Source organism: Buteo buteo, chromosome 11 (assembly GCF_964188355.1).
Source record: "Buteo buteo chromosome 11, bButBut1.hap1.1, whole genome shotgun sequence".
In the NCBI taxonomy this organism is placed as follows: Eukaryota; Metazoa; Chordata; class Aves; order Accipitriformes; family Accipitridae; genus Buteo; species Buteo buteo.
The window spans coordinates 42,313,976-42,329,255 of record NC_134181.1 but is presented as its reverse complement, the minus strand read 5'-3'; the positions used below and the strand labels follow the sequence as shown (position 1 = coordinate 42,329,255).

The 15,280-nt window shown below is 52.0% G+C and overlaps 2 protein-coding genes across 2 annotated transcripts in view; one reads left to right on the top strand and one right to left on the bottom strand.

Annotated features, from left to right (window-relative positions):
- Positions 1–2,771, bottom strand: part of FBXW8 (F-box and WD repeat domain containing 8) — a 53,090-nt gene extending 50,319 nt beyond the window's left edge. The window contains exon 1 of the mRNA XM_075041841.1: positions 2,373–2,771. Coding sequence (XP_074897942.1) covers positions 2,373–2,654 — 282 coding nt within the window. The 5' untranslated portion in view covers positions 2,655–2,771. The remainder of the gene's footprint in view (positions 1–2,372) is intronic.
- Positions 2,772–5,718: 2,947 nt separating this feature from the next.
- Positions 5,719–14,659, top strand: HRK (harakiri, BCL2 interacting protein). The gene is made up of 2 exons (XM_075041846.1): positions 5,719–6,038; positions 14,526–14,659. Exon 1 carries the CDS (start codon positions 5,727–5,729, stop codon positions 5,988–5,990), a length of 264 nt encoding a protein of 87 aa, XP_074897947.1. The 5' UTR covers positions 5,719–5,726; the 3' UTR covers positions 5,991–6,038; positions 14,526–14,659.
- Positions 14,660–15,280: the final 621 nt, after the last annotated feature.

The following is a 15,280-nucleotide window of genomic DNA, read 5'->3' as shown; positions in this document are numbered from 1 at the left end:
GAGATGACCTTACAGTTTGTTTCTGTCTTTCATTAGTAATGTATAAATACCTTCTTAATACGAAATAATACTTAATACAAAAGAGTTGCTGCTTTAACTGATTAAGTATCTAAAAAAAAAATTAAAAGCAAAGAATCCATCATTTTAATCTAACAGCTAAATGCAGCACATACATTTTTTCCTACATGTTTTTTTGCTTGTTCTAACTACATAATTATTAAGTCTTCTTCCTGCAGTTATGGCATCAAGATTTGTCCTCTCCTTCGTTTCTATCTGGACATTCCAAATGTTTATACTAGATAACGGAGAGAGCAAAATCAGCCCATTCTGACCATTTCTATGTCACCCATTTCAAAGTTTTGCTCTCCAGTGTTTTTTCCTGGTTTCTGTACCTCCCCAGTGCTCCCAAACACCTGATCACTCTCCATCAATCCCCATGCACAAAACCAGCTGCTCAGTTAAAACCTACCTCCGTTGTTTGCCATCAGAAAGTCAGGCAGATCCCAAATCAGGATCATGCCTTGCCTCTTAGCACTCCTCTAGCCCCAATACCTTTGTTTCTTTGTAGGTGTCTTCTACAACTACTCCTTGCTCATTTAAACCTGGACCCTTTGCAGTGCCAACAAAGCAGCAAAAACAGGCAATGCTGGGTTTATTTAAAGTACAGTTACACAGGAAAACCATTGTATATGGTTGCGTGGAAGCTTTTAATGCAAAAGGTGTTCTACCCTAGGTAAGTGTTTAGACAGCACAAACATGGGCAATGTTCCCATTAGGTCTTTTTGGCAAAACAGCACCAGATTATAGACACTGGAACCTCGTGCTCATTCTAAAGCTACTTAAACTAGGACCTTACACTAACCCTTCTGCTCCCCTCCCTCCTCGTCCACAATTTTCCTGCACAAACAGCTCCTTTTCCTTTCCCTCTGCATGAAGACCACTGGCTCCACTGCCTGCTGTGGATCTGCAAGATTGTTTGCTTTCATGCAATTTAAATTGCATCTATTTCCAAAGGGGACGCCAAAGGAAAATACGAAAGGAACTCTGAGAGCACATCTCCACGGCCACATACAGACAGACCCCAAGCTGCCCAGATGTGAACCAGCTCAGATCCAGGAGCTGCATAACCATTTTAGAGCAACACGCTGCCCAAACTAATAAGATGAGCCATTCGGCAAGCCTTATTAGCTCTAGGCTTATGAGCTCAGGCACAGCACCACTATGAATATATTGCTTCCAAATTGGAGTTGACTCATGTCCAACCAGCAGAACCTGGTCTGTCTGCGCGTACCCAAAGGTATCATCGAAGGACAGACTGCCTACAGACAGACCGGTACAGGCGTAACAGTCAAGACCGACAGCTCTCTCATGAAAAAGGGGGGAAAAAGAAAGAAAAAACAGCTATACAGATTTATTTTTTTTTAAATAATCCACAAAACTGTAAGCACGAGCTTGCGACAAAGCTCAAGCAATGGCTCATACTAATTCCACTCTAATGCAATCTTAACATTAGAGACAGATCAAGGTCTTCCCTTCCCACATGCCCAAAATTCACGCAGCTTGTCCTTAGCACAGTGCTCACCGCTGCAAACGAAGCGGTAATGTTAAGTCAGCACCAGCCTGTCTAAAAGTCTACTGGAATGAATCCAAAACTCAAATACTGCCATCCCCTCTGAGACAGATTTGGGCTCCTGTGTGCTAATGGAGCACTAATTCTGTAAATGGATTAATTTGTGCCTTGCAGACAGAAATTTAATCTGTTCCTTTTAATTTTTTTTTAAGCAAAGAGTAATTAGTTACAGTTAGGTTAGTGAGAAGCAAGAAAATGGGTTTCCCCCCTAGTTTTCCTACGCTGTAAATAAAATCTCTATTGCATTTAGACGATTTACCAAAGCAACTTTTATCTGGTTCAGAACTGTATTTAAGACTATTTCCAAATTAACTCCTTCATTTAAAGAATTAACGCTTGTTTTCTTACTACACCGCTGTGTCACAAGGCAGGATACCCTTAATCGCTGCAGCTGCATCAAATCGCCTGAACACGCCACAAAATATTTTTTTTAAGGGGAAGAAAAAGTACCGCCTCATGAGAAGAAAATTAGATTTTGGAGGGCTAAAACCCCTGTAAGGCGCAATGTATTCGGAAGCTGAGCTTATACGCAAGCTCGCAGGGACCCAAAACTCAGCGTCCCCCTTTCTCGCCCCATCCCAGAGAGGAGCCACCACCACCCCCCCCCCACCACCATCCCCAAATTTCCACAGCCATCCCCCCCCCCCCCCGACCCCCTTCCTTCCACCCCTCGCCCCCCGGTCTCTACCCCGAGGCAAAGCGCCAGGGCCGGGCCACAGCCCCGGGGCCCGCACAGCCCTACCAGGTCTCGGATGAGCTGCCCCAGCAGGTCGTCGCCGTCCCCGTCCCCGTCCCCCGCGGGCTCCTCGGTGGGGCGGGCGGGAGACGGGCTACGGCAGGCCGGGGTGCCGCCGTCCAGCAGGCCGCGGGCCAGCGTCAGGTAACCCGGCTCGCCCGGTTCCGCGCCGCGGCGGCTCTCGGGCTCCGCTGCCGCCGTCTCCCGCCGCCGTCGCTTCGCGTCCCCCGCCAGCTCCTCCCGCCAGCGGCGGCGGAACAGCTCCAGCTCCGCCGAGACCTCGGCCATGGCGGCGGGGCCGGGCCCGGCCCAACCTCCTCCAACCGGCCCGGCCCGGCTCGGCTCGGAAACCGCCCCCCGCGCCCACGCGTTCCGCCGCACGAAGGTTCCTACGGCCGCCGGGGCCCGGCTGACAGGGCGATGGGGACCCGCCGGCCGCCATTTTGTGGGCCCGAGGCCGGGGTCAGCGGTGGGGCTGCCGGCCCCCGGCGAGCACACGAGGGGCGGGATGGAGGCTTAGGGATCCACGGCCCGGCCTTGGAAAGCCGCTGGTGGCCGAGCGAGGGCCGAGGTGAGGGCAGGGTCCCATGCCGGCGCCCCGGGGCCTGGGCTCGGCTGGGAAGCCCCCAGCTGCCTCCCAGCCGTGACCGGCCTGTGTGGCCCCACGGGGGAAAAGCCGCTGCCTGAAGAGGCGAAGTGAGGCCGCCAAGCGGTTCGTCGCCCATGGAGGAGGCGCAGAGGTGCGTTGCTCTGCCACCGGGTGACGGGCCCTGGTCGGATCGTTTCTTCCACCTGTTTCGTTGGCCAAGTCTGAACCAGAGCTTGTGGGACAGGGCTGGTCCTGCCCCACACCGTGTCCATTACACCCCCTTGGGAAGATGCCCCACACTGCTCGGCGAGCCCCGAATCGCACCCGCCTCCTTCTGCAGCCGCCGCAAGCCCAAGAGCTGCCACTTCCATGGCGCTTTGGGGAGGAGACGACTTTTGCTCCACACATCTCCGGTATCAACCCACCTCGTGGCTGAAAGGCTGCGTCTCAAACAACGGCTAGACCCAACCGCTGAAACACGGCTACTAGTGCTTCAGCTGGTCCAGCTGCCCGGAGGAGTGGAAAGGCCGCGAGTATTTGAGTCTTCAGCGCAACTTCTGTGGAGCGCTTGGGGCAATAAAACAGGTAAGCTATACTTGTCCGTGTCAGTCAAACAGCTGGTTGTCACTGGGCGACGGTGGACATTCTAAAACGCGCGGCCCTTGCTGTCAGCAGTGGTATGTGCCAATGTACCTCCACCCTCGCGTCCGCCTGCAGCTGCTGCCATTCGGCATCCTCAGCGGCCCCTTGCTGCTTTTTCTGCTTCGCAGAGTGTTCCTGCCCGTGCAGTTTACAAAACCCAACTTAATGAACGCAAACAGGCGTTTTGGATTCCAGGAAAAACCTGAACTACCTCATTGTGGGGAGGAACTCATGTGTGTGGAAGCCCCACAAAAGATTTGTTTTCCCTACAAAACAATCCTTTGGACTTGAAGGAGGATCTCCCCGGTGTGTATATGCTGACTGCGCTGAGCCCTGCAAAGAGAGGGGCTGCAGAGCAGGATCTGCCCCTGTAGCATGACGTGGGGCTGCTCCAGGGAGGGTAAGGTGGTTTGGGAAGAAGGCAAGCCCCAGGAGTGTCTCCTTAGACCCTTTTGCAATACCAAGGTGATCTGCCAAGGAGGTTGCAGCCACCTCCCTCCCAGGCAGAAGGGAAACAGGCCAGTTTGGGGTGATTCCTGCCCCACAGGGAGCCCCCACTGCCATCTCCAGGGCTGATGTGTGATGGGGAGTGCTACTGGGGGGGGTCCCAGCCCTGCTTCTGTGCTCTGATGGCTGGCAGGGCTCCACATCCCCCTGGGTCAGTGCCTGCGGGCTGGTGAGGTTGCTGTACACTCCTTTGGCCACCTGAAATGCGATCAGAATCAGTAATGCTCTGGGTGATGAAATCCCCTCCAGCTCTATGTAATCCTCTCGCCACCCCCCCTCCATCCCCACGCTGTCCCTCCATCTCTACACTGCCCGCTCCATCCCCATGCTGTCATTTCCATCCCCACGCTGTCCCTTCTATCCCCACACTGTCGTTTCCATCCCCACGCTGTTGCTTCCATCCCCACACTGTCCCTCCATCCCCACACTGTCCCTTCTATTCCCACACTGCCCCTCCATCCCCACACTGCCCCTCCATCCCCACGCTATCCCCTCCATCCCCACACTATCCCTTCCATCCCCACGCTGTCCCTTCTATTCCCACACTATCCCCTCCAACCCCACACTATCGCCTCCATCCCCACGCTGTCCCCTCCATCCCCACACTATCCCCTTCTATTCCCACACTATCCCCCTCCATCCCCACGCTGTCCCCTCCATCCCCACGCTGTCCCTTCTATTCCTACACTATCCCCTCCATCCTCACACTATCCCCTCCATCCCCACGCTGTCCCCTCCATCCCCACACTATCCCCTTCTATTCCCACACTATCCCCCTCCATCCCCACGCTGTCCCCTCCATCCCCACGCTGTCCCCTCCATCCCCACGCTGTCCCTCTATCCCTGCACTATCCCCTCCATCCCCACACTATCCCCCTCCATCCCCACGCTATCCCCCTCCATCCCCACGCTATCCCCTTCCATCCCCACACTATCCCCTTCCATCCCCACACTGTCCCCTCCATCCCCACGCTGTCCCCTCCATCCCCACACTATCCCCTCCATCCCCACACTATCCCTTCCATCCCCACGCTGTCCCTTCTATTCCCACACTATCCCCTCCAACCCCACGCTGTCCCCTCCATCCCCATGCTGTCCCCTCCATCCCCACGCTGTCCCCTCCATCCCCACACTATCCCCTTCTATTCCCACACTATCCCCCTCCATCCCCACGCTGTCCCCTCCATCCCCACACTATCCCCTTCTATTCCCACACTATCCCCTCCATCCCCACGCTGTCTCTTCTATTCCCACACTATCCCCTCCATCCCCACGCTGTCCCCTCCATCCCCACACTATCCCCTTCTATTCCCACGCTACCCCCTCCATCCCCCCGCTGCCCCCCCATCCCCGCACCACCCCAGGACAACAAAGTGGCTCCCCCACTCTCCCCTCCATCCCCCCCATCCCCACGCTCCCCCCCCCATCCCCGCACCGCCTCCCCGCTCCCCGCGGCCGAGCGCCGCCCCGCGGGGGATGATGTAACCCCCCCCCGTCCCCCGCCCGCCGCCGCCGCCGCCTCCGCCGCTGCTGCCGCCGCCCCGGCCCCGGCCCCGGCCCTCCCTCCCCTCCCTCCCTCCCGCACACGCCGCGGCACTCGGCGGCGAGCGGCGGGCGCAGCCATGTGCCCCTGCGCGCTGCACGGCGGCCCCCCCGCTCCCTGCCCCTGCAGCCCCGGCCGCGCCGCCCGGCCCTCGGCCGCCGCCCGCCTGGTCGCCGCCCGCCTGCGCCGCCTGGGCGATGAGCTGGAGCAGCGGGCGGCGCGGCGAAAGGCGCGGGGCCGCGGCCCCTCGGCCGGCCGCCGCCTGGCCGCCGTGGTGTGCCTGCTGTGCGCCCTCACGCCCGCGGCAGCGCTGGCCTGGCTGATCCGCAGGAGGAGCCTCTAGGCGAGAGGGGCGCTGGCCGGAGCGGGGAGCAGGCGGGACGCGCAACAGGTCGGCACCGCGCCCCGGGGGGGGGGGGGGGAAGGACGGACGGAGGGCTGGGCGGCCGCCGGGGCTCGGCACGGGTGGGTCCGCGACGGGACGGGACGGGGCGGGGGTGGGTGCTGCCGCACGGTGCCGCCGCGGCGGGATCCGGCCCCGGGGGGGGGGTCCGGCTCGGTCCGGGGCAGGCTCCGGCGGCGGGGGCTCGGCCCGGAGGAGCGCGCTGTCCGCGGTACTCGCCGGGCTGCGGCGGCTGATGGCGGCTGCGGCGGCGCACGGGGCCCCGGGCTGCCGGGTACCGGCGCTGCCAGATCGCACCGACCTGTCCTCTCCCCCCTCTCCCTCTCCCTCTCCTTCTCCTTCTCCCTCTCCCTCTCCCTCTCCTCTCCAACTTCCCCTTTCCCAGGACTCCCCAAACACCCCCTTTGCCCCTTCCCCAAACTTTCACGGCTTCCAGCCCCGTGCCTCCTCTCTTCCCGTGTCATCCGTGCTCTCTTGGGGCAATTTCAGCTCCATGCCCGCACCGGGTGAGCCCGTGGCCCCGGTGGGCCGGCAGCGGCAGGGCAGCTCAGGGGGATCGGAGCAGATCCCACATCACCCCGACTGCCAGCCCTGGGAGATGGGGGATGCTTGCCCCGCACACCCATGCCGGCCAAGCCTCCAGCCTTCTCGTGAGTGGAGGAACTTCGCCTGTGTCCTGCCATCCCCTGGTGGGCTTTAGACCCATGGGTGCTGCGGGGCACCCATCGCTAAGGTCCCTGCGTGGTGGGATGTGCTCACCGGACCATCCAGCAGGGCAGCCTGGGACTTTGGCCAGCTGTGCCTGGCTCTGTGTTTTGGATAATAGCTTGCCCAGTGCCAGAGGCTTTCTCCAGGGGGGGTCCCAAGCCAGCAGCCAGGGAAAAGCATCCAAGCACAGTTACTGCTGGTTCCTAGAGCCCCCACAGCGCTCCAGAGCCACCGAGCAAACCAGCAGCAGGGCAATGGGACACACCTGGTCCTGTAACCCTCGTTGTCCTGGTGACACCTCCTGGGCTGGCGGGGGTACCTCTGCACCCTCAGCCCTGGGAGCACGCAGGGATACTGAGCATACGTGGGGTCACCTCGGGGATTTTGGGTGCTCTGAAGTGCTCTTTGGGACATGGATTTCTCCCCACAGACGTGAGGAGCAAGGGCTCCTATTTGGGGTGCTTTAAATTGTATCTATGAATGTCCCCCGATGTCTATCCATGTTCAGGGCTAAGTGCATGTCTAACTTTCAGCATGCGCTCATCTCCCACCAGCTCAGATAGGGTTTAGACAAGAGCTTAAAATCAGTCGAAAAATGCCACCAGTACTGGGCTGACCTTGTACAATTTCAGCCTAACTGGTCTGTTTGCAACTCTTGGGCCAGACCTCGGCTGTCAGGAATCAGGTCTTACGTTGCAAAATGTCTTGCATGCTTTTTAGGTGCATGAAATACCATTAAATACATACGTATAGTGTGGAGAAAAAGTATGGTTATCGAGAGAGTTTAAAAACAAGGTTTTCCAGCAGGCATGTGTGTGTGCAATGTGTGTGTGTGTGTGTGCGCACTGCTGTATGGGGGGGGCAATGTTGTCATCTGTCTGTCTGAGCCACAACTATGTCTGTGGGGAGGTTCAGCTGGTTACCTTTGGAAAGCTTTCTTTGAAAACAAAACCAGAACAAAACTGGTTGGTTTTTTTTTTTTTTTTTTGGTGAATCAAAGCCTTAATTTCTATAACACCGTCAGCTCAGAGGTATGAGTTTCCAGGATGGTGTCTGCAGAGCTGTGCCCAGCAAAGCCCGCGGAGAGGTAGTGTCAGTGGTGCGGGGCAGCGGTTAGAGGCTTGGGACTGTGGTCAGGAGCAGAGCTTAGGGATCTTCTTTCCCTTCCTGTCACTTTGTGGCAAGTTTGATTCTAGTGTTTGGAAGCAACCCCCCCCCTCTGACTTTCTTGCCTCTCTGAGCTCAAAAAAAGTCAAAATCCAAGGGGGAACAGCAGTGATCTCCCTCATCTAGTGTCCCAAGTGTCCTTTTCTTTCTAACAAGCCAGGGAATTTCCTCCCTGCCCAGTCTGGGACTTCATCCCATGTAGAGAAGGTGGCAGGTGAGAAGGGCTGGCAGAGAGAGCCGGTTCACTGGCCCCGAGGATCCGTGCTCACGCTCAGCCCAGACTTCCTGGCAATCCCACGAGGCCAAAGCTGTTTGGATTTTTAGTTTATGTGAAGGTTTGTGTAGCTTTGATTAGGCAGATATTATTTTTTTCTCCCGGTCTCTTCTGCTGTTGACTCTGTGGAGCCCTCACCTTCATCTGGCTTTATGCACTTCAGGCCCAACAATAACCAGTTGCTTATAAATTGCTTTGATAAAGACACTATAGAAAAGCAAAGCATTATCCTCAACACAACTGAGGCGAGCTCCTTCAGCATGCACAGTCCTTCCTCACAGCTTCAAAGGCTGCTGCAGACAGGACGTGCTGAGCTGCCTCCAAATGCTCTGGGGCTTCATGGACACAAATACAAATGTAAGTCTCTGAAAAGAAGATCCTTGTGTGTGATGTGAAGCAGTTTCAGGGATAAAGAGGCCAGATGTGGGAGAATAACAAGCTAGTAACAGTCTCCTGGTTGTCCCTACGCACAGCGGACTGACCTGTGCGGCTCCTGGCAAGCTTCTAAGGCACAAGTGACCAAGCTGCAGATGAAAATACAATGCAACCCCCAAATAATTAAATATATCAGCTACACCTCAGTTTCTGGGTTATTTTTGCCATTAAACATCTTTTCTATTCATCCTGAATAGTAATTTGCTCACACCAGTAGAGGTATCTGATTATCTGCAGTGTCTCACAGCTCAAGTGATGGTGCAGTGAGCTGAGTTAGACTTAAAGATGAGGTAAGACAGCATTGTTTTATTAACTCGGCCGAGTATTTCTGAACAAAGTATGTATTTTTCTGCCATCCTCAGAGACGCTCTGCAGTGATAATAACACAGTTCTGCAACAAGATGGGAAGTCCAGGCTCTGAGCACTTGTGATCTTGGGATTTCATGGAATGGCTCATAAGAGGAGAGTAACTTGTACACTTAATAAATGTGCTGCAAAGTCAGCATTTGTCTTGTGAACTGGTGGTTGCAGAAGGAATAGAGAAGTTAGAGGAAAAGGCCAGTTTCAGCTTGGCTTACTACTTGAGTTCCCCTCCTGCTTTTTCAAGTGGTAATAGCATTTTGCATTGGCTGCCAGGAGAGTACGTACTTTTTCTGAGGAAGAAGGTTGGTAGGTGTTCCCTCAGGTCCTTGTGGCTTTACACAACAGTGCAGCTCAGGGAATAATTCTGTGTACCAGGGAACTTCTGCTCTCTCAGCCCCTAGGTGATGCCAGTGAAAGCAGGGTTAGGGCTGCTGCATGTGACCAACTTGTATCTGTGGACCATGCCTGAGATTTGGGGATGAATGCTTTGCACATGGCAGTTTTATAATCTATAATCTGACATCACCTTGAAATATCCAGCCAGGGCATGAAGTATAGTTGTCATGTGCCAGTTTGGCATACAATGTCACTTGTATTTCGCTCTATTAGTTCAGAAGTGGCAGTGTATTAAAATCAAACCCTACTTGTCCCTGCCAGCTTCACCAGCCTGGTTCTGTGCCCACTGTGTTGCCAGTAATTCCCCCCACTGTTTGCTGTGAGGTTCATGCAGAGCCACTCTGTCCAAAGTCTCAGTGCAGTTAATTATCTGTATTAAAATTGGGTTGATAAGATTTCTGGAGATGTCACACTGAGCTGTGCAGGAGTGCAAAGAAAATTAAGGACCAGAGGCAGTACAGCTAGCACAGGACTAAGCCGACTGGCTCAGCAGTGAGCTGCGGTTTTACGCAAGGACAAACATTCAGCGTGTTGCACCCTGTATGCATCCCTGACACAAAGAGGCAAGCACTGTTGTTTATCCTCCTGGATAACTAAGGAAGAAGGAGCCTGCCCTTCCTAGTGACAAGCATCTTACTCAAAAATGCCAAAGGTCCCTGCCACCCTTGCCTCAACTTCACAGTTAAATTGCACCAGGAAAACCTTCAACATTAACTTTAATGATAAACAAGCAGCAGAGTTTTCAAAAATAAACAGCAGTCCAGAAATGCCTCTTTCCGCAGGTGGGCTATGACCAAGCAGGCTGCTTCTTTGCGGAAAGATTGGAGCCCCAACGTATTTCTTTACTCTGTCTGGGTTTGTAGAATCATAGGATGGTTTGGGTTGGAAAGGACCCTAAAGATCATCTAGTTCCAACCCCCTGCCATGGGCAGGGACGCCTTCCACCAGACCAGGTTGCTCAAAGCCCCATCCAACCTGGCCTTGAACACTTCCAGGGATGGGGCATCCGCAACCTCTCTGGGGAACCTGTTCCAGTGCCTCACCACCCTCACAGGGAAGAACTTCCTTACATCTAATCTAAATCTACCCTCTTTCAGTTTGAAGGCATCACCCCTTGTCCTGTCACTACATGCCCTTGTAAAAAGTCCCTCCCCATCTTTCCTGTAGGTCCCCTTTAGGTACTGGAAGGCTGCTATGGGGTCTCCCTGGAGCCTTCTCTTCTGCAGGCTGTACAACCCCAACTCTCTCAGCCTGTCCTCATAGGAGAGGTGCTCCAGCCCCCTGATCATCTTTGTGGCCCTCCCCTGGACCTGCTCCAACAGGTCCATGTCCTTCTTAAGTTGGGGGCCCCAGAGCTGAACGCAGGACTCCAGGTTCCTCGATCTTCCTGTGCTAAGATCTCCCGGATACACCATTCTTCCAAGTTCTTCCCTAGTAGTTAAACTCTTCTTTTGCCTTACCTCTTGAACTCCCTCCTAATTGTTTTTTGGTCTTCCAAGTTACCCTTCCGCCTCCCACAGAGATGCTAATGAAGTGTGAGTGTACATAGATGCAGGCTGCTTGGGAATTTGACAGGGCTCTTGCCCAGCCCTTGTTTTCTCATTAACCTGCTGCTGCGTGAGGAAGGAAGTGAGAGTGCCTCGTTTTGTCCCTGCCTCATGCTCTCCCTTAGCAATCCAAGGCCTTGAATATTTTTTTTCTATAAATATATCAATAACTGTTCTTTTGTTTGTTAGGAGTGGAATGTATGCCAGCTGAATTGCCTGTGTCATTTGAGTCAAGAAGTTACATGCTGACACGTTAGCTGTGAGCAGAACTCCTTTTGCCAACTGCTTTAGGGGACATGAGCTCAGATTCTTCTATGGCTTTATGCAGGTGCTACCCAAGCATGGCTTTGTGTCCTGTCTCTGAATAAAGATTAGTCAAAGAAATGCTGCAATGAGACTAGGGACCCCCTGCCTGAGTCGTTTCATGCCCATCCTACTCAGTGTCCCAGAGGAGAGCAGCTTTCGTTTGTTTGGGGTTTTTTTTTTTAAACACCAGCTTAGCAAGCTGTGTGATAAAACTGTAGGATTTAAGGCTGGAGAGTTCAAAGTAATTGAGAAGTTGAGATGCCCATATCTATTAAAAGCAATGGGATGTGTCAAGGCTGGCTGAGATGGTTTTGCAAATATCGGCCAACACGATTTGCTACCTCACAACCTCATTTCTTAATAGGTGCAATGAATAAGAGCAACTTTCTGAGCAAAAATCTGCATCTCCCTAAATGACCAGGAAGAGATGGATGCGTCACCAAAGGGAATGTTGGTTCCCGTGAAAAATTTCAAAGCAAGTGATTTTTTTCTTTATCGCTTCAATCCATGGTTTCAATAGACTCTGCATTTTTCATATAGGAACCCAGCTATAATTCCTTTTTTTTAATAAGTAAATGAAAAATTTTGATAGGAGTGGACAATCCCCTCCCCCAAGTTTCTACATGATAGGAGTGACACATAAAATAAACAATTTTTCAGCAGCTCTGCAGAGGGGATATGCTTTCCAACTTACTATCCACCCCAATATTACAAATGGGATGTAGTTTGACTTTCCTCAGCCTTTTTCAGACCCGAAGTACCAAATTTTGATCTATTTGCTGACTGCCTATTGTGGGAAATTTGGAGTAACTCCATTGAAGTCAATTGGGTTGCCCTGGATTTACAGTGCTGTAAATGAGATCAGAATTTGGCTGAAAGTATATTCCATTAATGAGTCAGATACTGGCAATGCAGCCAATATGCACCCAGAAATGGCTTTAACACAGCCTAGGATATTCAAAATTGTTTTATTGAAAGATGGGCTGAAGGCCAGGATTCTGGGGTTCTCTTTTATTCTTTCCACGAAATTCACCTTTATGCAGAAGGCCCGCACGAGGCTGATGCAAAACTTAAGAGCCATTTAAGCTCTTAGAATAGGGCTTGTGAGGTGCATAAACATTGTGCTGAGCTCTTTGCCTGCCCCAGAGCAGATTTATCACTCAGAGTTCAAGACATTCTAGGATTTATCAACTTTTACAGGTTTTTAAAGATTTTCTATACGTTAAGTGACACAGAGAGACGGTTTGTAAAATATAATGACACCGAGGATGATCTGTTGCAGGCCATAGATGGCACAGTAGGACAAGGGTTCACAGCTGGCATTTGGAAGAAGTGCTACTACAGGAGAAATGATAAATAAAGATTAAATGTTTGTGCTTTGGAGGAAATCCTTTAATCAACTCCTGAAGTCTTTGTTGCAGTGTAACTTGAGTAAATACCTCACCTCTTGGAGCGTAAGCAACTGCATCGCAGGCTCTTCCTCTGTATCGTCGGCCCCGTTTCTCAGTACCCTACATGCAGCTCAGGTTGTGCCCCGCTTTCCCACCCCAGCAGTGCCGGTGTGGTTCATTACAAAGACCTCTCTATAAAGACACCTTGTGTGAGAAACGCAGATGCCCACGATCTCCTCCTCGTGACGTTTCCCAGGTCTGCAGCGAGCCGTGGTGCTGTCTGTCCGTCTGTGCTCAGCATTGGCCTAGACCTGAGCGTGCAGTCGTGCAAGCGCAGGCTGAGATCCCCGGAGGTCTGGGTGGGAGCACGGGGCGGCAGAGGGAAGGGCTGTCTCCTGTGCGTGCTGGCCAGGAGGCCGAACCTCTGGGCTACTTATTGACGGTCTGTGCTCTGTCAGCTGTTTTTGTGTAGCCGGTATTATCGTGTTCATGCTTTCTCAAGTAGTGAACACCTTTCCTATTTACCTTCTGCCAAAAAAGCTAAGTAGCTCTGCAGAAAACCTTTAAAGTACCTCCAGTACTTCCAGAGAGCGGGTGCGTATGTGAAAGTCTGTGTGTGTGCAGATACAGAAGCCACAGAAACTGTGTGGCTAGCTGGTAGCCTTGATCACAGCCAGACAAATGAAAATGTGCTTCAAGTCTAGATGATTCATTCTGGCTTTAGTCCTTCAAGCTATTTTCACTGTTGCTTCAGATTCCTCAAAACGAGAAAGCAAGACTGTAAACTGAGGGAGGGAGAGGTTGTAATTGCCACATCCCGTGCGCCGCAGCAGCTTGAGCAGCTGACAGTAACTGGGATAAAGCAGATACGGTTAAATCTTTTGAGGCTGAACCAGAGACGTTCTAGGTTACTCAGAGTCCGTTGCAGCACCAGGATTTGCCCTCTTTCCTCACAGTGGAGGTTTCAGTTCATCTCAGAGGCAGCGCCACTGAATCATGATAACCTTCACGCTGGCATAAACAGGGGCAAGGGAAGTGATTCTGGGTTTACATCGGAGTAACGCTGATCAGAATCTGCCTCAAAGCTGTTTGCCAGCCCTAATTACACTCTGACTTCATAGCTGATGCAGTTGCACAGTCAGCTACTCCCCCCTCCTTTCTCCCACCCGGGTGAAATCACCTCATCCAGAAGGCCAGCAGAGATTTCTCCACTGAGGTTTTTACAAGATCGCTCATTGTCACAGTCCCTGCAAACTAGACAACATAGTCTGAAAGATGGGATCTACCCCAGCAAATGCTGGTATCAATAAACCTAGGTATAAATGCGGGAAATGGGAATTTCATAGTAGATGCCCCTTGGGCACCTCTCCTGCTAATTTGCACTTAGATAGGTGCCTTTCTCTGAGCACTTTATTAATTAAGGCTTGCAGCCCACCTATGAGGCAAATAAGTTATTACTGCCCTCATTTTACAGCAGCATCTGAAAGAAGTGGTTTGCCCAAGGCCACAAATCTAATCAGTGGCAGAACCAGGAATGAGTGAGTTCTTCCAGTCTCCTGTGATACTCAATGCACCCCATTGCCTACCTGTAGCAAAATTAATGGCTTCCCTAAAAGTTAACATTTTTGTTAACGTGATGTAAATGAAGATGGAGCACCCAAAAGAACGAGCCTTGCAAAATGAGAGCTCACCAGAAATCCTGCAGTAGCACAGGGATAAAGGCGTAATCTCTTGTGTTGAACCACAAAACCATCCTCCCCATAAATTATATACCTCTTCTTGTCAGTAAATTTAGCAGGAGGGCTCGAGCATAAATTTAGAAGAAGCTTTTATTGTAACCAATGCATCAATATAATTAAAACCAAACACAATTCTTTTGCTTTCTTAGGCTGGAGAAAACCCTGTGCCCTTGGAGAAAATTGTTTCCCCTTTTCCTACAGGGAATCCAGAGCCTGAGCAGCAGCTGTGAAGAGTGGAGATAAAGAAAGAAGTGGAAGATGTTGGAAGTGCTTTGGGCAACGTGAAGAAGGATTTGCACGGAAGGAGCTGTTCAAGGGCCCAGCAGCAAAACAGAGACACATACATGCTTATATATAGAAGAATGTAAACCCTCCTGTATGCATACGTTAAAACGTGCATGCCTTGTTGAGAACGTAAGCAACATTCCTTGTAGATGATGGTGGTCTGAGCATTCATGCTCCTGCAGTCTGAGTCAAAAGATTAGTGATGTCCTTGCTGTAATGCTAGCATTTTCTCCACTGCACCTTGTTTATGGTAACATAAACGTTCCTTTCAATGCAGCAGGAAGAAAAATAATCTATACATCCAGAGCTAAGTAATATCTTGAGAGATGGAACTTGCTGCAAAATGGGCACGTCCTAGCCGTGGCGGTGGGGGAACAGGTGCTTAGCAGCTCGGACAACAGACAGTTTGTGTGTGTATATATTAAGCGCTATAGCACCAGGTGAGATAAGCTTTTCTTATGACTTTAGTTTCTCTGGTGCTACATTTAATATTTGTCTGGGGCTAAACTGCCTCTCTGTGGTGCTACAGTTTCCGCAAGAGGATGTTCTGAAACATGGGACAAGGAGAAATCTATTTTGGTTATTAATATTTATACACAAGATAGCAAAAAATAATACG